This window comes from Carassius carassius, chromosome 20, assembly GCF_963082965.1.
Source record: "Carassius carassius chromosome 20, fCarCar2.1, whole genome shotgun sequence".
NCBI lineage: Eukaryota > Metazoa > Chordata > Actinopteri > Cypriniformes > Cyprinidae > Carassius > Carassius carassius.
In genome coordinates this window covers 17621821-17648303 of record NC_081774.1, presented here as the reverse complement: position 1 = coordinate 17648303, position 26483 = coordinate 17621821, and the positions used below count along the sequence as shown (strand labels likewise).

Below are 26483 nucleotides of genomic sequence, written 5' to 3'. Positions count from 1 at the left end.
TGGAACACTCACCATTTTTATGTGCAATATATGAATCATTGTATCATCTAAGAGTATGTGACTGGATATAAAGCACTAGTCTGTAAACTGTGTGTTGAAATCTTTTTTCCCAATATACCACAAACAAGTCATCCAAATATTAAGACAAACATTTCAATTAGCAGAGACTTGAATAACACCCATTATATGAAATTAAATCAGTTCTGGTTAAATAAACCAACAGTCCAACAGATTTAAGAGTGGAGGGATCTTCTTTCAAGTGGTCAGCAGAGGTGCTTATGTGCAAGTGCTTAGGTGCTTACTTGTCTGTAGCTGTTACTAAATGCTGATTTGATGATGGCTTTAAGAGCAGGGTGAGAAGTTTACCTCTTCTGTTTCCTGAAAACACAGCAGTTCTGAGCTAATACACACCGACTACTGCATTTGTTAGTCATCAAATCTGAAGCTGCTGACATAGTCAGGGATAGACTTACTCACAGAGGCCTGTCTGAAAACATCACACTGATAGAACCTTCAACTCCTCTCTGCATCTCTGTGTACACAACAGACAAAAACATTGTCACTAAGATGAGAGCTTGGCACTTTTCTGGTGGCTTAGCGAGAAGAAATATTCATGATATGTCAATGATAACAAAGATTTATCTGTCTGTGACCTCTAATGCATACTGTATTAAACCTCCTGGATTGTGCTGTTTGCTGCTACAGTGACTTGCATTTTGTTTTGCAGTTAAAACAACTCCAAGAACAAACCGCACACCAACTTCTGCAACCAGCACTGCAGCCACCAATGGGACCCCTACCCCTCGTCCCTCCCGCATCACCAAACCCCCTGTACCCAAGCAGACTCCCCTAGAGAAGAAGCCTCCTGTACCTCGAGCCCCCCGAAATGTCCGGCCCACCAATGCACCACTGCCGGATCTAAAAAATGTGCGCTCCAAGATCGGTTCCACCGATAACATGAAGTACCAGCCAGGAGGAGGCAAGGTGAGTTGACTGGTCAAAAGAAAACCAGAAGAATTTGCATGTGCGTAAGGAATGAAATTATATCGACTTTAGAGACACACATACTGTAGATACTATACTCAATCTCATTTCTTTACAGACTTAGATTTAGTTTGATGCATTATTTGACAACATATGATCATAAGCTCATGTTCTGCACTATTGCTGCTATTAAATACATTATGAAACTTTATATTTTGTTATAGTTGCTTCTCATACGTACATCTCATGTCACTGCTAGTCAATGTATTGTAAATGCCATTATTCATTTGATTGATCCTGAACTTTTAGATACTGTCAGTTTTGACTGATCTCATGGATGCACAGCTTTCAACAGTGTTCTGTGGTTGACATCCACCTGCCAGTAGAAAACAAAGCTCACACTTTTTATTACTGAATCTGTAGAATTGATTCGTCTGTCTGCCGTCTCCCAGCCACCTATCCTTCCCCATCTCTTTGAAATTAAAAAGTCCTTGTGTTACTGGATTAAGGGTTTTCACTTTTCAGGGAAGGTCTAGAGAACTTTAGGACTGGCTGTTTCCATATTTACACCATCTGTAATACGGGCGGTGACTGTCAACTAAAGGCCACAATGCATCATTTAAATTAAAATGTCTTTTTATGAAACCCTTAATGAAGGATGTTTACTCTCTGGGTTTTCCATTAATATTTAAATGAATAGTTCACTCAAAACTGAAAAATTTGGCATCATTTACTCATTGTCTTATCGTTCTAAACCTGTGTGACTTTCTGTCCCCTGTGCAACACAATTTTTTTCTTTTTTTTTTGACTACAAAAAAACAGCACTGATTTTGTATTGTATGGACAAAAACACAGTAAAACACTTTTTTTAAATATAATTTTCTGTTCAATATTAAAAAAAGAAAGTTATACCAGTTTGGAATGACAGAGTGAGTAAATAATGACAGAACTGTCATTGTTGAGTGAGTTATCCCTTAAGTTTCTGTTGGCTTTGTAGTTAATTGAACAGACACAGTTAAATACACTATTTACACACACAAACCGTTAGCTGATTTTTTCCAATTCCAAAGTAACCTTAGCATAGTTAATCACTTATCGTGGTACATCCTATACGACCTTCTCTGAGACCTTCGACCCTGGGCTTTCTGTACCTCCTCCCTGCACTGCACTGACTAAAGGGGTGCTTGTCTCCTCAGGTCTCTGCAGCCCAGGGCAAGACTGATGCTCTGCCAAAGACCAGCCAGGGCAAAGTGAGTCCCTCCCAATGACATCTCCTTGACTCACTGACTCAATATCACTCTCTCTCCTGCTCTTACTCTCGCTGCCTTTCATAAGATCAACAGATCTTGTAGAAACTTGCTTATGCAACTCTAATTTGCAACCCTAAAAAGTGTACATAGACTCACAAACCTCTTAATATCAGACAATTTGTGTACTAAAATTAGGTTAGAGTGGTTTTCTGAGTTATAAGGAAACTTGCAGGCACGTTGTTGTTGTTGTATATAAACATGTCTACATACATGTGTTAAAGAATGTTTTTAGAGCAATGCAGCCTGATCTGTGTATGTCTTCTGTGGATTTAACACCACACAATTCTGTCTCTCAGGAGTTCACCCTCACCTACCAACCAGATAACTGTCATATAGTGTTTTCTGCGTCATATAGTGTTTTCTGCACTAACCACATCCATCTAAAAATAGCATAACTGCATGTTGTACAGACTCAGCAATATATCAACACTCTATAGTGCAATTAATTTCTTACCTTATAATGGATTGTCATACTTGCACTCTTGCTTTTGCTTTTACGAAAAATGCTTTCCCACTGCACATATAATAATTGCTACAGTATATGTATGTATGTACAGTATATATATATATATATATATATATATATATATATATATATATATATATATATATATATATATATATATATATATATACATATATTTATTTATTTATTTATTTATATCACTTTTCTTGCAGCTTTCCACACAGGAGACTGTGGCTATTCTTGGGAAATTTAATATATGAAATGAAAAACTGAACTATACATTACTTTTCAAAATATTCTTACACATAATAGATAAAAATGTCTCTTATTATATCATATTATATCATATTATATCATATCATATCCTTATATATCTATATATATATTTATTTATATATATCACTTTTCTTGCAGCTTTCCACACAGGAGACTGTGGCTATTCTTGTGGAATTTAATATATGAAATGAAAAACTGAACTATACATTACTTTTCAAAATATTCTTACACATAATAGATCAAAAATGTCTCTGTCATATCATATCATATCATATCAGTGGTTCTCAACCAGAGGGTTTCAGAAAACTTCCAAAAGGGGCATCAGGAAGATTTAAAATTTGTTAAAAAAATATATATATACAGTGGGGAAAATAAGTATTTAGTCAGCCACCTATTATGCAAGTTCTCCCACTTAAAAAGATGAGAGAGGCCTGTAATTTTCATCATAGGTACACTTCAACTATGAGAGACAAAATGTAAAAAACATCCAGAAAATCACATTGTAGGATTTTTAATGAATTTATTTGCAAATTATGGTGGAAAATAAGTATTTGGTCACCTACAAACAAGTTAGATTTCTGGCTCTCAAAGAGCCGTAACAAGTTCTTTAAGAGGCTCCTCTGTCCTCCACTTGTTATCAGTATAAAAGACACCTGTCCACAGCCTCAAACAGTCACACTCCAAACTCCACTAGGGCCCAGACCAAAGAGCTGTCAAAGGACACCAGAAACAAAATTGTAGACCTGCACCAGGCTGGGAAGACTGAATCTGCAAGAGGTAAGCAGCTTGGTGTGAAGAAATCAACTGTGGGAGCAATTATTAGGAAATGGAAGACATACAAGACCAATGATAATCTCCCTCGATCTGGGGCTCCACACAAGATCTCACCCCGTGGGGTCAAAATGACCACAAGAACGGTGAGCAAAAATCTCAGAACCACACAGGGGGACCTAGTGAATGACCCGCAGAGAGCTGGGACCAAAGTGACAAAGGCTACCATCAGTAACACACTACGCCGCCAGGGACTCAAATCCTGCAGTGCCAGACGTGTCCGCCTGCTTAAGCCAGTACATGTCTGAAGTTTGCTAGAGAGCATTTGGATGATCCAGAAGAGGATTGGGACAATGTCATATGATCACATGAAACCAAAATATAACTTTTTGGTAAGAACTCAACTTCTCGTTTTTGGAGGAGAAAGAATGCTGAGTTGCATCCAAAGAACACCATACCTACTGTGAAGCATGAGGGTGGAAACATCATGCTTTGGGGCTGTTTTTCTGCGAAGGTACCTGGACGACTGATCCGTGTAAAGGAAAGAATGAATGGGGCCATGTATCATGAGATTTTGAGTGGAAACCTCCTTCCATCAGCAAGGGCCATGAAGATGAAACATGGCTGGGTCTTTCAGCATGAGCATGATCCCAAACACAACGCCTGGGTAACGAAGAAGTTGCTTCGTAAGAAGCATTTCAAGGTCCTGGAGTGGCCTAGCCAGTCTCCAGATCTCAACCCCATAGAAAATCTTTGGAGGGAGTTGAAAGTCTGTGTTGCCCAAAAACATCACTGCTCTAGAGGAGATCTGCATGGAGGAATGGGGAAAAATACCAGCAACAGTGTGTGAAAACCTTGTGAAGACTTACAGAAAATGTTTGACCTCTGTCATCGCCAACAAAGGGTATATATCAAAGTATTGAGATAAACTTTTCATTATTGACCAAATACTTATTTTCCACCATACATTTTGTCTCTCATAGTTGAAGTGTAACTATGATGAAAATTACAGGCCTCTCTCATCTTTTTAAATGGGAGAACTTGCACAATTGGTGGCTGACTAAATACTTATTTTCCCCACTGTATATTATAAAATAATAAATATAAACTCAAGATTTTTAACTGCAATTGTATTTCTTAATCAGTAACTTATCTGTGTTTATTGTATTTCTTATCAGTAACTATTATCTTTTTTGAAAAAATAAGTTCTTGAAACTTCTGTAATCACAAAAGGAATTGTGGTTAATTAATTGATTTACCTGTATCAATACTAATATTGATAATAATGTATTATAGTTATTATACAGAATATGAGCCTTTGAATATTGTATTAGACAATATTGCCTTTAAGTCAAAAGGTTGAGAACTTCTATAAGTGTCTTGCGTAACAAGTCTGTTATTGGCATATGGTTAAAAACAGTTTTCTTTGCATTTAAAATTGCTGTGTTTTCACTCCCAAGATCACCTACAGCCTCCTGCTGTTTCACAATGTCAGCTGTGGGTTTTGAGGAATTGTGCTTCTATATATCTGTTATCTATTATGTATGCAGTTCCATAGATATTGTTTTTACAGTGCCTTGCATGTCAATAACTAAGTAGACTCTAGTGCTACTGGTGTTTCCTTGCTGCTCAAAGAATCATCATGGTCATGTTTTGGTTTTCAGGAAATTCATCAGTTTTCGGCACGGCCTTAAAACTATGCAATATTGCAGTTATCTCCAAATTACATTTGCTTTTCCTGGATTGACCTGTCACTGCAGGTCAAATGAAACAGAGTTAGACTGCAGCCTCTCAAGTGTTTAAGCATTACCTGAGATTAATGCAATAAAGTGAGCTTTAGGCTGTGAAAAACACACTCTTGAGTCAGAGTGTTCCTGGCCTGCTGTTACTTTGTCCAAACAAATATGTGAGTCACACAAATAAATCCTGCACCAAACAGCACAACAGACAAGGAACATTTGAATCTAACATGGCTGCCACATAAAATGTTCAGGAATCAACTTCTTCAAACACAACAGCAAAAATAACTGTTTGCTGCAAATAAATGAGTAGCTTCGTCATTCAACACTACATGAAGATACATGAACATGATGATTTTGTTTCTTCAGTGGCATTGTGCTACTACTCTTTACTTTTAATTTACAGTATACATTGTTTAACACACTCATAGACTTCATAGCATTTGTTTCTGTCTATTTTGCATGTGTAACTGTAGAATAACCTTTGACAGTGTTTCCCTCGTGCTGTGTTTAGGTTCAGATAGCCCACAAAAAGCTGGACTTCAGCCATGTCACCTCCAGATGTGGCTCCAAGGACAATATCAAGCATGTTCCTGGTGGAGGAAATGTAAGCGTACAGTTTCATATTGGCTCAAAAACTCTCTTATATAAAATGTTTTAAAGGGTTAGTCATAAATTACTCACCCTTTTGTTGTTCCAAACTCGTAAGACCTTGATTTATCTTTGGAACACAAATTAGGATATTTTTGATGGAATCCAAGAACTTTCTTAGTTAAGAGGTAGTAAGGACAGTGGTTCATCCTTAACTTTACGAAGCTACGAGAATACTTTTTGTTTGCAGAATAATCTTCGACGCACGTTTATGAGAGTACCACGACGCATGCGAGTGATGCTGCTGATGCTAGATTTCCACAGAGAGGATGAATTGCAATTTTTACCAAACTTTACTTATTCAAACCAGAATATACAGACAATAAACTAAGAGAGATGGACATTCTACATCAGAACACTGGCTCCTTTGTCAGCAGCGTGCATTGTGGTACTCTCATGAATGCTTATCGAAAACTGACATGGAAGAGAAGAAATTACGGAATAAAGTTATTATTTTTGTTTTCTATGTGCACAAAAAGTATTCTCGTAGCTTCTTAAAATGAATCACTGAAGTCACATGGACTATTTTAACTATGTCCTTACTAAGTTTTTGGGCCTACTACATGGTAGTTGCATTGCTGTCTATTGAGGGTCAGAAAGCTCTCAGATTTCATCAAAAATATCTCAATTTGTGTTCTGAAGGTAAAGGAAAGTCTTACGGGTTTGGAACAACATGAGGGTGAGTAATTAATGACAGAATCTTCATTTTTTGGTGAACTAACTCTTTCATCATATGACGCTTAGAACAGCAAAGAGGTACTTGTACAGAATGTGTCTTAAATGTTCTTTTCTCTTAGGAAATCCATTACCAGAAACAAATGCCACTTTAGTCTAACAGCTCTTTATTCCTGGTGTGCAGGTTCAGATTTTAAGAAAAAAGGTTGACTTGAGCAAAGTGACCTCTAAATGTGGATCCAAGGACAACATAAAGCACAAGCCAGGTAGGGGATGGGTCCATTTTAATATCGTCTATTACTGTAAATGCAGTCTCTTTGTGTGTGCATGCAGTAAACAGCCATGAGAATGATGATTAATCTCTCTCAGGTGGTGGTGATGTAAAGATAGAATCCAGTAAGGTTAACGTCAAGGCCAAAGTGGGATCAATGGACAATGTAGGCCAAGAACCAGGAGGTGGCAATGGCAAGGTAGTAAATAGCTTAAGATATTACATATTAGGAATGTGTCTCTATCATTATGGATATTACATTTTTCAGTATCAGAAGCAAGCATGTGGTTTGTAAGATTAAGCCCCCTCAGCACATGGAAATGTGCTTTTTTATTTTATATGTCTATTTATGACATCTCACATGGCTGAGCACCAGTTTGTGTGTTTGTTACGGGTTTGAGTATTATAAGGTTTTTTTATAATATGCTACAAAGTTTGAAAAATAGTAGTTCCCTGTAGTATTGTAGTATTGTTCATTTTAAAAGTATAAATTTGAGAAGTTTTAGTTTTAATATAGATTGTATAGATATAAATAATTGCATTGTATAAGGCACAATATATGCACAATAAATAAATAAATGACTCAATGAATGAAAACTTATATTCGATTGTTAAAAAATGAAAGGAAAGACATAAAACATGAAATTTTTTTCAAATAAATCCTGTTCTTTTTAATTTTCTATTAATCAAAATGCTGATTAATGTATCATAGTTCCCACAAAAATATTAGGTGCGAGGCGCCCTTATTGGTCTGATATTGCATCAGCCTGCGCTCGATAGGCTGTGCACTTGCCGCAGAGCAGCCAATGAGCGAGCGAGCCGTCTCGCCTATGGCTGTGTGCTGCTGCAAATGCGCTTTACAAAAATTCAAAATTAAGGATAATTTTTTGCTTCAGTATTTCGTGAAAAGAGACTTTTCCCGTAGCGTCTTAGCTAAGACGCAGTACTCGTTCGCTCTTCTAGAGAGAACCGAGGTTACGTTAGTAACCGAGTACGTTTCTTGAGCACCAAATCAGCATGTTAGAATTATTTCTGAACTATCATGTGACACTGAAGACTTGAGCAATGGCTGCTAAAATAAATCAGCCATCAAAATATATTAGAATATATAGAAAAAAAAATTATATTGTCAATATATTTTTCCATATTACCGTTTTACTATATTTTTGATAAAATAAATTCAGCCTTGGTGAACATACAGTAAGAGACTTTTTTCAAAAACATTTAAAAAGAAATCATACCAAACCCTAACTTTTGTATGATAATGTACTTGTATAATAAATCTTATGTACTTGTACAGTTCAAAAAGTATAGAAAGTATTCATGTTAGTTTTGTTAACTCTCAACAGAACTTTTTAGAAATACAATAATACAACAATGGTTTTTGATTAACATATATTTTCCACACACACACATAAATGCATGTTTGTCACCTGTAACCATATTATATAACTCAATGCTTTTGCATTGTGTTTTCAGGCTGAGGGGGTTCAGCAGAAATCTGAGGGAAGCCCATCTCCCCCTACTGTCTCTCCACCTGTCCAGGCAGGCAATGGGGCAAAGGAGAACGGTCTGAAAGAGATCTCTCCTGCTCCTGTACCTTCTTTGGGAGAGGGCTTGGACAAGCGCATCCCTGGGACAAGTGAGTGCAAACTAGGCATAATCTGCACTTATGTATGACTCCTTAAAAAGAGAAACCTGAAGAGATATAATATATTGTGTATATTAGCATTCAAGAACTTCAGAAAAAGAGTCAGAATTCAAATTGAATTGGCCACAGCCCACAGGAATCTGAACTGAAATTTGAATTGGAATGACAAGAAGAAAAATTACAATTCAAAGAACATTACTAGTTCATGCAAATGTAATTTAGACTTCTTAAACCCTGGTTCACAAAAGTTAATTTATTTAATAGGACAAAATAACTGAATAAACTAAATTCCATAACACAATAAATTTCAAACACATCTATTTACCATTCTGTCATTCTCTCTGACAATAAGGGCTATGAACTAAAACGACATTATGCTGGGTTTTTTTTTTACTTTCAAGCAAGGCTTTAAATTCTACATCCCGTTTGCTATCCCAGTTCAAATTCAAGAACTAAATACTGAACAAACCTGGATTATATTGGAAACTGATAGTTTCAGTCTTTTTTTAAATGTCAATTATTCTGAATGGAAATGTACAATATCTAGTTATGTATGTTGTTTCCTAACAGCTTTTCCATTTGTTTGCCACCAGATTGAGTCCCACAAGCTGAACTTCCGTGAGAACGCATGTGCTCGCACGGACCACGGCACCAAAATCATCTCCTGGTCCTCCCTGAGTGGCAGCCACCCCCACCCACATCGCAGCACCTCTCTCAGTGTTTCTCTGGGGTCCGCCATGTCCTCACTCTCAACCCAGCTTGTCCCATTCACTCTGCTATGAGATGGGTGCAAACCAGTACACTAGCAGGAGAAGGACTCTGATTTCAACACAGCCTGTCCCTATCTTCTCATAAGCTTCTTCTCTTGTTTACAGTTTTCTTAGTTTTTTCTTTGTTGGGAGAGCACCCATGAGATCATGTTTTGGGAAAGATCCAGGCTGTGGTTTAATTTACAGCACTTCTTTCCGAATGAAGGGTTTGGTTTGAGGCTAGATATGGGGTAAAGTCTCCAGAATGTTGGAGACAGAGTTATGGATACTCCAGCTGCTTAGCTCTTATTGTTATCTTTGTTAAATCCATAGCATTTTGCCCATTACACCAGAGTTTCCTGCTAAGCTTCTTACGAGCCTGTGCTATCCTTTAAACAGACCTAACTTTAGAGGTAACACCCTCTTTTCTTTATCTCTATCTGGCAGTAGATGTTCTCCAATGGGAACCCCAGAACTCACTTGAGATGTAGCTTATTACATCATATTACAGCAGTTACGTTCCCTGTATTGTTAGTATATGGGGCTGTCTTAAATCCCAGTCAAAAGGGACAAATCAGCCACCATCCATCCATCTGCTCCCTTTGCTCGACTGACCCTTGTCCACCTCACATGAATTATAAACCCTGTTCTCCCTCAGTATTTAAATGAGCACTTAATCATTTGAAACTTAAAGGTTGTTCAAACAATAGCATATTTACATCTTCAGTGAGTTTGCTGTATCGTGTTTGCGTATATTCCTGTAACGATGAGCTGTATCATTATGATGTCTAACCATCTGATTACATTTTCCACTTTCCATTTCTCTCAAAACATCTTGTGAACTAATAGGACACAAAAACCCATGACACACATAAACTACAGCATGATACAGGAAGAGAAAAAGGAAGTGGCACGCAAACTAAACAGACAGGATGGAAAGAAATATAGATGGATAAAGAAAGATTTCAGAAAGTTCAAATGGAAATGTGTTTACACTCCGTGTACAGGTCATTATTATTTGCAAAAAGGTCCAAATCATTCCCACTTTAAATTAAGTATTATATCTCCAAATTTAAAAGGTAAACAACTTTTACACTGGACATTTGAACCAGCATGTGCAAGGGCCCATTACATTAACAGTAAATGTATTCTAACTAAGCATTGCAATACAATCCATTTCCCTATTATTTATTCAGTGACAATTGATAAATTGTTGTTTAGAAATTACTATTTAATCAAACAGTAGTAAATGCTATTTGTTTTTTTTTAACCAAGTGATATATTATTCACCAAGTAGATGAATATCATAGTTTTAAACTCTCCAAACCTACTATTGTAGGGCTGCTTTTTTGAAACTTGATTAGTGAAACTGTTTAACAGTGAATTTGTGGGCACTTTATTGGTAGTAATATTATTCTTGATATATTTAGCTACACAATGCCTGCAGAAAAAAAACATTTTGCCGTTGTTGGTTAAAAGTGATTCACTACATGGTGTGAAATATGTATTTTACATATCGCAATTTTTTTCCTGGTATTTTACTGTGACGTTATGGTAGATCATCGATGGTGGTAATGTTGTAACATCAAAGAAAGTAATGTCGTAACATTGAAGAAAATCCCACATAAACCTGAACAACAGAGACCAGGAAGTAATAAATTATGCAAATATCCTAATTAGCTGATGATTATTTAAAATGCACTTTATGGTGGATGTTTTATACTACAACGAGAGCGATAAGATTGATTGAGCACATTTTCCTAAATTTTTCCCCTCAAAAACAGTCCCAGTTACTCAAAAATGCTAAACCTGTACCTGTATCTCACAGAACAGTCTGTAAATACAGTTTGTGCGAGTGTGAGCAAGTGTGTTTAGTGTAGAGCAGCTGCGCTAGGCCAAACGGTCCTGTTGTGATTAGTGTGTACTGTTCCGGGGCTATGCCAGTAAACTTCAGTGTTGTACTCTTGATACAGTGATCCTAAACTTTCATGCCTTCAGACAGCTCTATTTTGTCATTTCCATAATGAATGAACACTTCTCACATCCCCCGCACCAGTCCACTCAATGCAGTTTTGTAAATACACGTTTCACACTTTATACCCCACAGGGGGAAAACACTTCTTGATTGGGTTGTATAGAGAAGCAAAGTAAAGATTTTGCATCTATGAATATTTCTCCAGACAGTATTGTATTCTTTAAGACAGTCTGCCTTTTTTTTTAAAAAAAGGGCTGGCAAACAAGAATGTTTTTAAACTGTATTGTATTCAAGGAAGCAAAGAATATATATTATGTGTGTAACTTTTTCTCTTTGTCATCACAGGTCACATACTAAATACAATGTAATCAATAGGAGGAGGAGTGAGCTTGATTTTGCCTAAGGATGGAAAAACTCAAAGGACTCTGAGGATGTCCTTCTGTTTAAAAAAGGCACAGCATTTTGGTAATGACTTGAGTAGCCTGACACAGGATGCAGAAAGTGGGTAGAGAGTTTAGAGGTAATCAGTAACCACAGGAACAATGATTCCTCCTACAAACTGCACCTGACACATAGACCTTGAATGTTGTTTGAATATCCATGCTGCACATCTGAATTAGACTAACTGTAACTGGTAGACTAATCGGCATGCTTAAAACTAGATAGAGCACTGGAATTAGGCAGCAAAAGAGCCCCCTAGTGTGTTAGGACTCACAATGTGTGTACTACCCATAGAACACACCGAAAGAGCATGCTGACAACGATGGACTACAGACATCAGTCCTAAATTGGATTTTATGTCTCCCCCCTGATTTAATATGTATTTTTTGGTATGAAAGAGGTCATTGTGATTAATTGTTAACTAGTGATGTGGATATTTAATCATGAATAAATAAAAAAGAAACAAACTAAATGTTCTTTTTTTCACAGCGTTGCATGTCATCTGCAAGGATGCATACATTATTCAGCATTCCTGAAACAGGGACTCTTTTAGGGAAAAAAATCATATTGGGCTACTCAATTCAGTAGTTTAGGGATAATGATGTTGTACTGCACAATAAAAATGGAAAAATTGTAGCGGTACTACTGTAGTCCCTTAATTTACAGTAAAACTTGTAACTGACACCGTATGACTAGTGCTACATGAAGCTCCACAGTTCAGCAGTACGTTTATATGGAAATTTGCGCTCATTCACAATTCCAAAATTAATGGTTGTCGTCAGACTTTTAACGTACCAAAGTAGCACCATATTAGCTAAAAGGCACATTCAGTTTAATAGAACATTATTTTTTTACTGGTAGATTAAAAGTAGCAAGTTTGAAATTCACTGGTAAGTGCTATTCCATGTGTCTCAGCCCGGTTCTGAAGTGGACCATGTTAGCTCACCACAAAACACAGCAAAAAATAGCTAATTTTGTCACCGAAAAAATCGTCATGTCTTCTTCAGTGCATCCCTTTATGAAATGTATTAATTCATGAATGAAAGCGAGGACGAACTTTTCCATAAATCCTGATCTTTCCTCATTACTTTGGCTGTAACAGAAAGAGATACATTTGCAATATGATTCAAAACACAGTCACTTCATAAACTGCTGAGCTCCGCTGTCTCTGTGCTATAATTTCAGAGACTAGGTGTGAAGACGGTGACTTTCATGTGAAGCAGTCTTGTCGACAAACTTCAAGATTTTAGTTCACAGCAAAGTTAGGATATTAAACATAAGATTTTTGGAGAGAGTGGATGGAAAGAAGTTGATTTCTTATGTGGATTTCCATGTCTTCCATCTATTATGATTTACTGAAATCCGTGTTAACACATCAATATAGAAATAGTTTTAACCTGGCTAGTTTATAATGAATACGAAGACAATAATTTTGAGAAAAAGCACTTTCATGTATATCCTTGAGTTTTTGATCAATTGTTTTGATAGATGAACTGGTATAACCTTAATTTATATAATTCAAAAATATAATAAATAATAGTCACTTAATGATTTATTTTGTATTTAAGATAAAACAGTTACACCCTCAACACTGCACATTTTCAATGTCTCCTGAAAAGTTTTTTCCCACAAAGTAATATTAAACATTTTTACACATAATAACTCAATCACAGCACAGACTGAATGCAATTAAACTTTATTCTACTATGTGGCTGAAAAGAGCCAAGTGGATAACTAATACAACAAATAGACACGCAGAAGGTCCATTTGAGCTTTACTCTTCATCATGTCCCTTCTGTAGAAAAAAGAGTAAAGGGAGAGATTATCAGTTGTGGTAAAATATTTTAATTGCATTATGTTCTCTAAAAATGTATTGTATATCAATGTGGCAAAAATATACTTTAAATGAGTACTTGAGAAATGAGGGAATTACAACTTCATTTGACTTGATTGGTTTGAATCAGAATAGATGCAAAGAAAAATCAGTCTGCTTAATCACTGGCCTTAGAACCGACATCACGAGTTTTAGCACGTAGTTTGTTGACTTGTGACTCTGCAATGTCAGCTCTTTCTTCTGCTTCATCAAGTTCATGCTGGATTTTCCGTAACTTGCTAATATGTGTGTTGGCTTGTTCCTCCTATGAAGCAGGATTAGCAGTTCTGAGATTAGAGTTTGAACTTAGTATGATTTATCAAAAAACAGTGTGATATTTAGGCTAATACTTACAGCTTCCTCTGCAGCCCTCTTGTAAGATTTGACCTTTAGCTGAAGCTTATCAACAAGATCTTGCAGTCGAGCTAGATTCTTGCGGTCCTCCTCAGTCTTTTAAGACAAATTATAGCAAAGAGACTTGAGAATTTGTTGAATTAGAATGTCGTTGTCATCACATTTTCTATTATTATAATATTTTTTACCTGATAGGTCAGTTCTTTAATACGTCTCTCATATTTGCGAATTCCTTTAACTGCCTCGCTGCTCTTCTTCTGCTCTGATTCTACTTCATTCTCCAGCTCCCTCACCTGTGGACACAGTATGAATGTGCTTACAGAGTGCCACTTGCAATAGTCAGAAAACATTGTTGGGATTTATGGTAGGTCACTCACCCGAACTTCTAGTTTCTGGACTTGTTTCTTTCCTCCTTTCATAGCAATCTGTTCTGCTTCATCCAGGCGGTGCTGTAGGTCCTTAATGGTCTGCTCCATGTTCTTCTTCATGCGCTCCAGGTGAGCACTTGTGTCCTGCTCCTTCTTCAACTCCTCAGCCATCATGGCAGCATCAGTTATGGCCTTCTTGGCTTTTTCTTCAGCGTTCCTGCATTCATGCACTGCCTCTTCCACTTCTGTCTGAAGCTGGGATATGTCAGTCTCAAGCTTCTTCTTCTGATTCAAGAGGCTTGTATTCTGGACAAAGGAGACATTTGCACTAGATTAAAAGCTGAATAAATGGATCTGTTCAGAATGAAGAATAAGCAACCAGTCATATACCTGGGAGTGCAGTAGCTGCACTCTTTCACTGGTATCCAGCAGCTCTTGCTCCGCAAGTTTGCGGCCTCTCTCAGTTTGCTCAAGAGCTGCTCTCAGCTCCTCTAGTTCAGCCTGCAGAAGGTTGTTGCGTCTCTCTACAATCGCAGTGTTCTCCTTGAGATCATCATTTGTTCTCAGAGAGTCATCCAGCTGTAGCTGAGCATCCTAGAATATGAGTGCAAACTAATTAAAACAAACATTTCAACAACTCCCTAACCCTTCAAAAGCTCTCACTCTTTGCCTCATTGTCTCACAGTATTGATTCAGAGTGCGTCTTACTTTCAGATGTGCTTGGACACTCTTGAGTTGTTTTTGAGCCTCTGCTGCTTGTCGATTTGCCTGACTAAGCTGGATCTCCATTTCATTTAGATCCCCTTCCATCTTCTTTTTTATTCTGAGGGCCTCGTTCCTGCTTCGTGTTTCTGACTCCAAAGCACTTTGCAGAGTATCGACGGTTCTCTGCAAATTGCGTTTGCTCTGCTCCATCTCTTCATCCTTCTCAGCTAGTTTGCGCTCAATATCAGCCTTTGTTTGGTTGAATTCTAGCTGAGCTCGCAGAATTTTACCCTCCTCGTGCTCCAGTGAGGCCTTTCAAAGAAAATTGTGATCTGTTACTTGGTTTGCAAGACAATTCACTTTTAATGCTTTTAATGGAATAAAGCTGTAGCTGAAAACTTACTTCTGCCTCTTCCAAAGCAGACTGAATCTCACTTTTTTCTTGTTCCAGCTGTTTTCTCAATTTCTCCAGTTCATGAATGCTCTTTCCTCCCTCACCAAGTTGCTCAGTGAGATCAGAAATCTCCTCTAGATGAAAAGAATATTGCATTTTAACATATTGCCTTATGTTCTCCAGACTTAGTGATAATGTCTCCGTACAGTGCTATCAATAAATTCTACATCTTCCACCACCACTCTTCAAACAAACCATAAAGTCTTTTCAACATTTACTTCTATTTATTAAAATTATTTGTTTTAAAATCATTTGCAAAGTTACCTTGGAGATTTTTATTTTCTCTCTTCATGGTCTCCAAGTGATCCAAAGATTCTTCATAGGAATTCTTCAGCTTGAAAAGTTCAGTACTCAGACATCTGGCTTCCTTTTGAGAGCTCTCTAGTTCAACCTGCGACTCTTCGTACTTCTGCTTCCACTCAGCCAGGACCTAAAAATATTTTTTTTATTTTTCCATGTAAATAGATTATATGATAACTGGTATTTAAACATCATTTTTAAGATTAATCTCAAATCAAGAACCATGTTTACTTTATCAAAGTTTCTTTGTTTCTTGTCCAAGGCTGCTGCAGCTGCATTAGACCTCTCCAGGTCCATCATAAGATCTTCAATCTCATTTTGGAGTCTGTGTTTAGTCTTTTCAAGAGATGAGCATTTCGCATTTACTGCTTCAACAGCTTCTTCAGCCTCCTGCAACCGTTGAGCCAGTTTCTTCCTGTTTTAGAAAACAGAACAATATTGAGGAAGATAATTTCGTTTGCACACCCTAAAAGAAATAGATAGACATTTTATTATATTTTTACCTTATGTTTGGGGAAGCTTGGCCAACTAACAGAAAAACTTTTTGTTCGTCTTACATTTTAAAAGAAACATAACACAAACAAAAAGCTTATCTGTCAGTAGAGAAGTTAAACCTATATGAACAAATTTATGAAATTCTATATAGAAACATATCTTACTTGGCTTCCTCCAGTTCTTCTGTTCTCTGGATGGCATCAGTTTCATACTTTGTTCTCCACTGAGCCACCTCAGAATTAGCTTTGGACATGCCTCGCTGTAGCTCTGCTTTGGCCTCCTGATCCTCCTCATACTGCTCTCTGAGCAGATCTGTGTCATGACGAGCTGACTGTACAGCATGGGCTAAGGCATTCTTCGCCTGGAGGAGGACACATTGTTATTTAGCAGATCAACAAAAAGAATGCAATTAAAAAAAACTAATATTAATCAGACAATGTTTCACACAATCACACCTTAGTTTCCTCCTCCAATTGCCTTTTAAGATCTTCAGTTTGCTGAGTATAAGACATCTTGCTTCTAGTTAGCTGGGAGACAAGAGAGTCCTTCTCCTCCAGCTGTCTTGAAAGTTCACCTGGGTATGTCATCATGCATTTTATTATTGTTGGTGTTTTGTCATTCATAATGATTGAAAAAAGTTATTTGACAGCCTTACCATTTTCAGATTGTAGTTTAGATTTTTGCATTGTGAAGTCATTGATACAAAGCTGGCCCTCCTCATATTTTGTTCTGTATTCATTCATTTGATCTTCCAAAGACCTGCAGGTCTTCTCAAGATTTGCCTGAGCAAAGTAAATAATTTGGCTTGAAAATTACTTCCCAGCAAGTAAACAACTTGAAATTTTAATTTCTGACTACTTGTATTAACAATACCTTCGTCTTAACAGCATGTTCCATGTTTGAGACCACATCATCCAGCTCCAGCCTGAGTTCACTTTTTTCCTTTTCCAGTTTTTGCTTGACTCTTTGAAGATTGTCTATTTGCTCTCCCAAGTCTGCCACACTGTCGGCTTGTTTTTTCCTCAGTGCGGCGGCAGTAGCCTCGTGTTGTAGAGTGGCCTCTTCAAGGTCTCTCCGAAGTTTCTGAAACTCAGTTTCCCGTTTCTTGTTCATCTCAATCTGAGCAGCTGTAGCTCCTCCAGCCTCCTCCAGTCTCTCACTGATCTCCTCCAGCTCTCTGGCTAAATCGGCTCTTTGTTTCTCCACCTTGGCTCTAGCAGCTCTTTCTGCCTCAAGCTCCTCCTCCAGCTCCTCAATACGTGCCTATTATCATAAATATGTTGGAGATATCTCTCATGTCTCATTAGATTTTTCCCATGTCAGTATGCTCTTTGTGTGTGTGTTACCTGAAGTTCCTTCAGTTTTTTCTGTAGCTGAATACAAATAGTTTGTTCATCCTCGATTTTCCCATTGAGCTGACTGATCTCAAAATCTTTCCTATGGTTAAAAAAAGAGATGTTTACATTCCTTAGCCTTAGTCCTTAGAACATACAGATTGGACTGTAAAAGAACGGAAGAATTTGATTTACTTTTTCAGAAGCTCCTCTAACTGCTGTTTGTCATTCTCCAGGTCCATTAAGCTCTCCTGGGTTAACTTCAAGTCTCCTTCTAGTTTCCTCTTGGCTCTTTCTAGATCCATACGGATCTTTTTTTCTTGCTCAAGAGATCCTTCCAACTGTTATAAATAATTCAACATGCCAGTTGGTTGCATGGTCATTTGCTTATATAAGAATACATATGTTGTAAAATGTAAAACTCACATCATCCACTTGCTGCTCTAGCTTTGCTTTTGCCTTGGTGAGGGTGTTGACTTTGTCCTCCTCACTTTGCAAGTCATCCAGTGTCTGCTGATGAGCTTCTTGCAAGGCCTTTCTCTCCTTAGTAAGCTTTGCAATGATGTCGTCCAAAGCTGCCATTTCCTCTGTCAGGTTCTTCACCTGCAAAACAACATTAAGTTCTGAGTGTTTGGACAATATAACTGTGCGTGTGTGTGTGTGTGTGTGTGTGTGTTGTGTAGAAAAACATCCCAGACCTTGTTTTCAGTAGCATGCTTCTCTTTCTCCACTTTAGCCAGAGTCAGCTCCAGATCATCAATATCTTTCTTCAGCTCTGAGCACTCATCCTCCAGCTTCCTCTTCTTAGCTGTCAGCTCTGCGTTCATCTCCTCCTCATCCTCAAGTCGCTCTGTGAGCTCTTTGGCTTTTGCCTCAAGCTGAATCTTGTTTTTGATGAGCTGGTCGCATCGCTCTTCTGCATCACAGAGATTGTCTTGCTCCTGTTTTGGAATGATGTTAAAACTATTCAGTAATTTCTATACTGCAGAAACACATTTACTTCTGCATTTCAAAGGCACAAAATATTAACTGACCGCTTGGACCTGAAGTTGTAGGTCATTCTTCTCTTGGAGAAGAGATACCATTTTTTCTTCCAGTTCTTTCCTTCGGGCTTCAGATTTAGCATAAGCCTCTTTAAGCTTGGCAAATTCATCTTTCATATTTGCCATCTCTTTTTCTGCTTCTGCTGACTTTAGTAGAGGTTTGATCTTGAAATATAGCTTCATCCAGGGCCAATTCTTCACCCCCATGAAGGCACGGACATTCCACTGGATAACCAGTAGGGCATCCCTGTGAGGACATTCCATTTTTATGTCAGAAAACATAACATAACAGAAAACATATTATATATATATATATAATATATATACAGTATATATAGATTTGTGGCTATATTGTTATGGCTGTGCGTAATATAAAGAATTCTTGCCTTCTGTCAACTATCTTCTGGAACTCAATCCTTGCTAGAAGGCCTCTGGATCTAGCTTGAATACCAGTAATAATTAGAGATAGTCTGTCATCTCTCATTTCTTCCAGCTGACCCAGTAAACCAGCCTTGAAGAACACCTAAGCAGATTTCATTATAGAAACATGCATTTTACTTACAGTATTACATGACCACTGTCATCCTTGCTCCCATACAAAAAATAGATATAAAATCACTTTTTTTACCTTTGTGTGTCCAAATTTATATTGATTGTGATCAATATCCAGTGAACTCAGGAGTTTCTCAGCTCCTTTCCTGCTATCTATGAATTGACCTTCAGGTATGGCTGCAGGGTTTAGGATTCGGTACCTGTAAATAAGTATAGAACACCTCTAATAATGTAAAGAGTTGTTGTCAATTTAGAGTTTAAATGACACAGAAAAATAAGAACCTCTGTTTGAAATCTCCATAGAGGATTCTATTGGGGAAGCCCTTCCTGCAAATCCTGATGCCCTCCAGTACACCGTTACAGCGTAGCTGGTGCATGACCAAAGGATTCTCCATTGCACCAGGAGTCTTTGTCTCATTAGGTATGATGCAGCGCACAAAATGAGGGTGAGTTGATCTTAGGTTTGTCATTAACTTATTCAAGTTTTCCTGTAGGGAAAATGTACACAGAATTTAAGCTATTCAGTGATATTAAGGAGTACTTTCAATTACCTAAAAAACTACTGATTTAGATCCCTAGAAACAGCTTCATAAAATTAGCATACATTATCTATTTTTATCTGTCATTTTGTATGAGCATTTGAGTCTGAAATTCAATTACCCTGTGAAGCGCAGACACAGTTTGGAATGAGGAGCCCTTCTTCTTACTTCCACCTCCTTTACCTCCCTTACTATTCTCTTGACCTGGTCAAAACAAGGTACAGTAATTGGTGTAAAGCAGTAGTATTTAAAACACTCATACGTGCATATGATATTCTATTGTGCATACATAATTCATACATACATACCAGACTCTGCCCCAGCATAATTAGCAAAGAGCATTGACAGCAGCTTGAGTGTGGACTTTTGAAAGAGTCCAACAACAGTCTCATTCAGTGGGTCTTTGTTCTTCACCAGCCAGTTGTTGATATTATAGTCAACTGTACCAGCATAGTGAATCAGAGAAAAATGAGACTCTGGCTTCCCTTTGATTGCTCTTGGTTTCTGGAAGTTGTTTGATTTCCCAAGGTGGTTGTCATAAAGCTTGGCTTTAAAGGTCGCATCGCTGGCTTTGGGAAACATACACTCCTCTTCAAGGATGGACATGATGCCCATAGGCTGAATAAAGAAGTTGATAAGATTGAGTTACTGACATGGCAGATAGCCTTGTTAAACAGTTAGAGCACCATTTATAAATGACGACTTTATCGTTAGCACTACTCACTTTCTCAATGAGATCAATGCAGGCCTGTAAGTCCATGCCAAAGTCAATGAACTCCCATTCAATCCCTTCTTTCTTGTACTCTTCTTGTTCCAGCACAAACATGTGGTGGTTGAAAAACTGTTGCAGTTTCTCATTGGTAAAGTTGATGCAGAGTTGCTCAAAGGTGTTGAACTGTAGTTATTATGTTTATTGAAAGGAATTAAAAGTATAAGTTAGACAACAATATGCATTTTAAACTTAACATGAGGATTTATCCATGAAGACTTACATCAAAAATCTCAAAACCAGCAATATCCAGTACTCCAATGAAATATTGACGAGGTTGTTTAGTGTCCAGAGACTGATTGATTCTTACAACCATCCAAAGGAACATTTTTTCATACACTGCCTTGGCCAGTGCACCAATAGCGTAGTACACCTGAGCACAGAGAAGCATTTGTATGGTTTTCTGTTATATTGATAAGTGGGCATTATTTCATTACTGACCCTCCAACTCACCTGCTGGACATTTTGCCCTTTGGTGACCCACTCATTTCCTACTTTCACTCTTGGATGGCATAAACCTTTGATTAGGTCAGCAGAGTTGAGGCCCATCAGATACGCAACTTTGTCTGCAACTGTCAAGTTATTACAGTTTTAATAAGATACATTTGAATTTAGTTTGCTACTTTCTAAATATAATCTACATACCTTCAGTCCCATCAGCTTCTGCTTGCTCCTCCCTCTGCTTTTGTTTGAACTTCATATTGCCATAATGCATAATGGCTCCAGTCAGTTTATAGATGCCATTTTTCTCCTCCTGAGTAAAGCCTAGCACATCAAACGCTTCCTAAAGTTTACAGAATTGGAGGTGTCAAATGAGAGCTTTACAATAACAGAAAAAAAAGATGTAAATCAATTAATTCTTACATCAGTGGCAAGTAGTTCTTCACTATCATTAATTGAGGCTACAGTTGTTTCTCCTTGAGAGATGTAAGCGTAGTCATAGGGGTTATTGGTGATGAGCAGCATCTCTATTTTAAGAAAGAAAAAGAACCGTCAGTTTGTAGTGGTAAAACTGTAAAAGGCCTTTAAATAGGGATATATACTGTGTTATACCTAGCAGCTCAGGTTTCTTCTGAGAAAGGATTTGGTAGAAAATGTGATAGTCCCTTTCAGCTTTAAGCTGGAACGTCACCCTTGACTTCTCCAGAAGATCTGATATTTATTTAAAAAATTTAAATGTTAGTCTTTGACCTCAAGTGCTTTTGTAACACCAAAACAATGGAATGACGTCTTACATGTCTCAATGTCAGCAGAGGCCAGCTTGCCACTGGCAGCAAAATGAATTCGGATAAATTTTCCCTAAAAGAATCGAAAATTATAATATTAGGAAATTAAACACAAGACTTAGATAACACAAGACAATAGAAGTATTATTAATAATTACATAAGCTGAAATTACTGAAACACAATCAGCATGTCTTATAAGTACCAATTGCCTAAAATGTGTTGAGACACACTCAATGCTGAAGCTTACAAATCTTGAGGAGTTGTCATTTCTGATGGTCTTTGCATTACCAAAAGCTTCCAAAGCAGGATTAGCCTGGATGATTTGATCCTCCAGGGTTCCCTTTAATGAAACAGCAAATGTTTAGTCACCTTTTCAATCAGTTTATTTTCAATTAATGTAGAAACAGATGACAGTTAGGAAAATGACACTTACCTTTTTTTCTGACCCATCTTTCTTTGCTGAGCCTCCAGCTGCAATGCTTGCAAAATATTGAATGACTCTCTTTGTGTTTACAGTCTTTCCTGCACCAGATTCTCCGCTACAGTAACATAGAACATAAAAATAAATTGTTTAAATTTAACATGACAAGAAATATTTAATTAACTAAGAAATGACATTAAACGATAAACAATTTTACTTACGTGATCAGAATTGACTGGTTTTCCCTGTCTGAAATGGAGAAGACTGTAATGTTACTAATTTCTTATGACTATCGATCTTTACGAGGATAATGATCATCGAGAGATTAGTGTAGAATTCAAAAACCTTCACAAAAGTCGACACCTTTTTTGGTTCACCTTGGTTTTGTCCATACCTGTCAGCATGTACTGGTAGGCATTATCAGAGATGGAAAAGATGTGGGGAGGAGCTTCACTCCTCTTTTTCCCTCTATAGGCTATAACCACCTCGTGATTGTACACTGGTAGCCACTTGTAAGGGTTGACAGTGACACAGAAAAGCCCCGAGTAGGTCTGTGGGAAAGGGAAAAGTAAAGTTCAGTAATTGAAACTAAATGGGATGTATTTTCAAGTGACACTGAACTGGTCTGCTCTTACATAGATCATCCATGCTGCATAGCGCTCTTTGAGGTTGAACAGCACGGCTGGCTCATGAAGGAAGGTGAACATTGCCATGTCTTCAATTTTATCAAACTTTGGTGGGTTCTGGGGATGAATGTCAGCTTCCTTTACAGTGACAGTCTGTAAGAAGGAGAAAAATTTGAATTAGAACCATTAGAATAATACTTTCATGCAAAAGTGGCATCAAATTTGCTATTGTGTGCAGATTGTATTGTAACATTGCTCTAAAATCAAATCATCTCGAAGCTAACATTTTCATTTAGACCTTTATTTATTTTATTGTCAAGTTATTAAAATTTTCTAAATTATTACAAATTGTTGCTCATAATGTTTTCAGTGACCACTTGTACCACTAAAATATACCCATATATATAAACCAATATAAAATGTGAAATATCTCTGTCACTTAAAGTGTTTGCCCTTAAAAATAGCTTACTTTCAAAATTCTCCTTCAGATCATGTTTATTCAATTAATTGAGCCTACCTTTCTTTTCTCATTCACTACAGTGACTTTGTCACCTTCACGACTGACGATTGAAGCTTTCACATACTCTTCATCTGGATCAGGCACAAAACACTCCTTTTTCATATCAAATGGACGAGTTTGTGCTTCCAAACGCTCTCGTTCTGACTTCCGCAGGTAAGAAGCCGCTGCTCCAAACTCTGCCATATGAGCATCCGCCATGATTGCCTTGTCTGGAGATGATAGGGAAGGTTAAGTCCATGTTTTTACAATTTTGCTGTGATCAAGCAGTTGTATTTATGATAGTTGAACATTGCCTTGCAGCGATCATAAAAACCAGCTTTTAAATAAATCTAGAAAAGGTTCTTAAACATAGAAAATATGCATGACTCTTACCTGATGTGCAACAGGTGTGGCGGCTGAAGAAGAACCTGTCCATGTAAATAGTTTTATTGTTACTCCTTAATGTTTTAAACTTTGTTACATCACTAAACAATGCATTACTTAAAAGATGCAATCAGAAGAAAGCAAGAATAAGAAGTAAAACAGATTTATCATTAATTAAATTTTAGAACAGATTTGTATCATTTTGTATTAAATGGAACTATGCAGTTATGGTTCAAATCTTACCCTCAGATAAAACCTCTGACTTGTCTGGAGACCAACCATGAGATCTCTTTATAAAGGGAGTCACCCTCCCAAATTTGGCAAAGGCACGCCACAAGGCAGGAATGCTATTGCGTCTGAGCACTAGTTAGGGTGCAGCGAGGGTAGTTGGGTATAAGGGAGAAACAAGAACCTGCTAGTTATGTTAAGTCTTATCTTTGTTATATTTGTTAGTGCTCCATATTAGGATTTCATTGATAACAGAGCACTAATTTAGGTCAGCTAAAAGAGTTAAGTGGTGTGCACTTGAATGAAATGTGAATGATTAAAGCCAGACGAAATTGTACGTTGAAGAATAGGCATCTGAGGTGAATATTACTCCAAAACGTGGAACAAAGGAGCAAGATATTTATAGAAAATTCCATTTGTATGTTCTTGTCACTGCATTACTTTAGTGCCACATGAGGGTTTAACAGGCAACAAAGGGATTCAAATGCTGGATGTCTTAACAAACTTTAGATGGAATTCTATATTTGTCATCCAACATTGTTTAGAATACTCAGGAGAAGGTATCAGATTTCAGTAAAGTGATACATTTGATTTGCATGCCATGTGGGCTCTCAATTACCCAGAGAGCTTAAGGGGGGTTAATATGTGACATTGTGTTTTTCGTCAATCTTTGCAGATGCAAACAACAATGTCAGATGCCCTCTGAGTCTGCATCTATATTAAGCATCTTAGTCTGCGAGATTATCCAGGAAACAAGTGTCGAACAGCACACACAGTGGTCTTTCACAGATGTCATATCTCAAATTCTGTAAAAAAAAAAAAAAAAAAAAAAAAGATAATGGTAGTACAATAAAAACGAACTGTAGACTGAGGTTATTGCTGTGCCATCCTTCATTATCATTCATTTTCAGCAAGTGTCTCCCACAACAACCAATGCTGTTGACAAAGATAACCCTGTGAAATTCCTGCAAAGTGGATTTCACTGACTAAGGAGTGAAACCACATCATACTGTGAGCCTTTGGACTTTACTTTATGTCTCTGCCTGGGATCAACTATAGCCCATCACCTAGCCATTATAGGTGTCTTTCCTCATAAATAAAACCAAGTGACAGGTCTACACAGAGACCCAGCAATATTTTATAGTATGCTAAAATTCTTGTAATGGTATAGAGTCCTGCACTCATGTTAATTCTTTGTTTGAGGTTACACATGTTGGTATTTCCATGCCGATGTCCTTGGAATTTGTTGGAACTGGGAGTGATGAAAGGGGCACTAATCCATAGGCCTCATGGGTAGACATTCTGTTCATATAGTACAAATAAATGCAGATCAGAAACATTGAAATGGTGTTTAAAGGTAAGTACAAAAGTACATAGTTATAATAATATTGTCAAGTTACTGTCATCAAAATGGATAATAATAATTTTTTTCTATAACTGTTTTTCCATTTGTAGAGTATTTGAATACGACTGAATATGATTCGATACATAAAACTGGCAGACATAACTGAAGGTGAGTTCCCTTGACAGTTACTATACAGAAAGGGTCAACAGATAAACAGGAGTTAACTGCATATGATAAGTGATACGACAAGTGATATTCTGTCACCCAGTGACATCTTTTAAACTATGACTGGCGTCAAAGTGCTAAAGGAATTGACAAAATGCCAAGCCATTGTTGAAGAGTCAGAAAAGATAACAATGACCTCTCTTGTTTTCTGAAAGCAGAGCAGCACTTAACATTAGGAATATCATCCTGACTCTTTAAAATTAATTTTGTTCTCACTGGTCATTAAATGAAATCACTGCTATCCATGAATGTGTAACTATCATAGCTGGTTGCTTAATAACACTTGTCATGGGATTACATATAGATACCCCCAAACTGTACTGTTGCCAATTTTATAATTTAATGTGACATAATTGACCATGTTATCAAGAATTCAAAATACATATCCAACTTCTGTATTTAATATGTCCAAAATAAAATCCAATGAGACTCTTTTTGACAACTTAGAAGATTTGTGAGTGCAAGTGTGAATATTACAGCCATGACAGGTGTGATCAAAAAAAGAGAATAAAAAAGGACCCCTGTGAGCACATGTTATACCCAGCAAGGCAGAGGACAAGCACAGGCCTGTGAGGTGAGTTAATAAAAGATTATTTTAAAAATACCTGGAACTGGAAAAATAAACTGATACTGATATGTATAAAACTATCATTTTACATTATATAAGTAGTAATTTTTCTTTAGCTTTTTGTGTTTTATAGAATGATAGCCCTTGGTAGCTTCTCTTTTTTGTCTGCACATTTTTGTAATATCTATACATGAAATGCATCTAAGTATAAAGAT

General features: G+C 37.2%; 2 protein-coding genes across 2 annotated transcripts; one reads left to right on the top strand and one right to left on the bottom strand.

Moving 5' to 3' along the window:
- Window positions 1–686: 686 nt before the first annotated feature.
- On the top strand, window positions 687–12431 carry LOC132096542 (microtubule-associated protein 4). The gene is made up of 7 exons (XM_059501969.1): window positions 687–984; window positions 2181–2234; window positions 6061–6153; window positions 7057–7138; window positions 7242–7342; window positions 8623–8785; window positions 9388–12431. Exons 1-7 carry the CDS (start codon window positions 958–960, stop codon window positions 9390–9392), a joined length of 525 nt encoding a protein of 174 aa, XP_059357952.1. The 5' UTR covers window positions 687–957; the 3' UTR covers window positions 9393–12431.
- A 1210-nt stretch (window positions 12432–13641) lies between these two features.
- myh7 (myosin heavy chain 7) lies at window positions 13642–23968 on the bottom strand. The gene is made up of 38 exons (XM_059501967.1): window positions 23912–23968; window positions 23537–23748; window positions 23029–23172; window positions 22788–22944; window positions 22615–22642; window positions 22406–22511; window positions 22220–22312; window positions 21981–22044; window positions 21799–21897; window positions 21610–21713; window positions 21391–21529; window positions 21199–21317; window positions 20969–21118; window positions 20701–20871; window positions 20285–20594; window positions 20098–20180; window positions 19720–19925; window positions 19514–19637; window positions 19272–19408; window positions 18877–19132; window positions 18541–18783; window positions 18269–18445; window positions 18038–18183; window positions 17855–17945; window positions 17382–17771; window positions 17164–17290; window positions 16964–17082; window positions 16673–16869; window positions 16245–16428; window positions 15978–16143; window positions 15663–15787; window positions 15263–15571; window positions 14945–15148; window positions 14564–14860; window positions 14375–14479; window positions 14187–14282; window positions 13963–14097; window positions 13642–13754 (listed from the first exon to the last, which is right to left on the bottom strand). Exons 1-38 carry the CDS (start codon window positions 23952–23954, stop codon window positions 13734–13736), a joined length of 5877 nt encoding a protein of 1958 aa, XP_059357950.1. The 5' UTR covers window positions 23955–23968; the 3' UTR covers window positions 13642–13733.
- Window positions 23969–26483: the final 2515 nt, after the last annotated feature.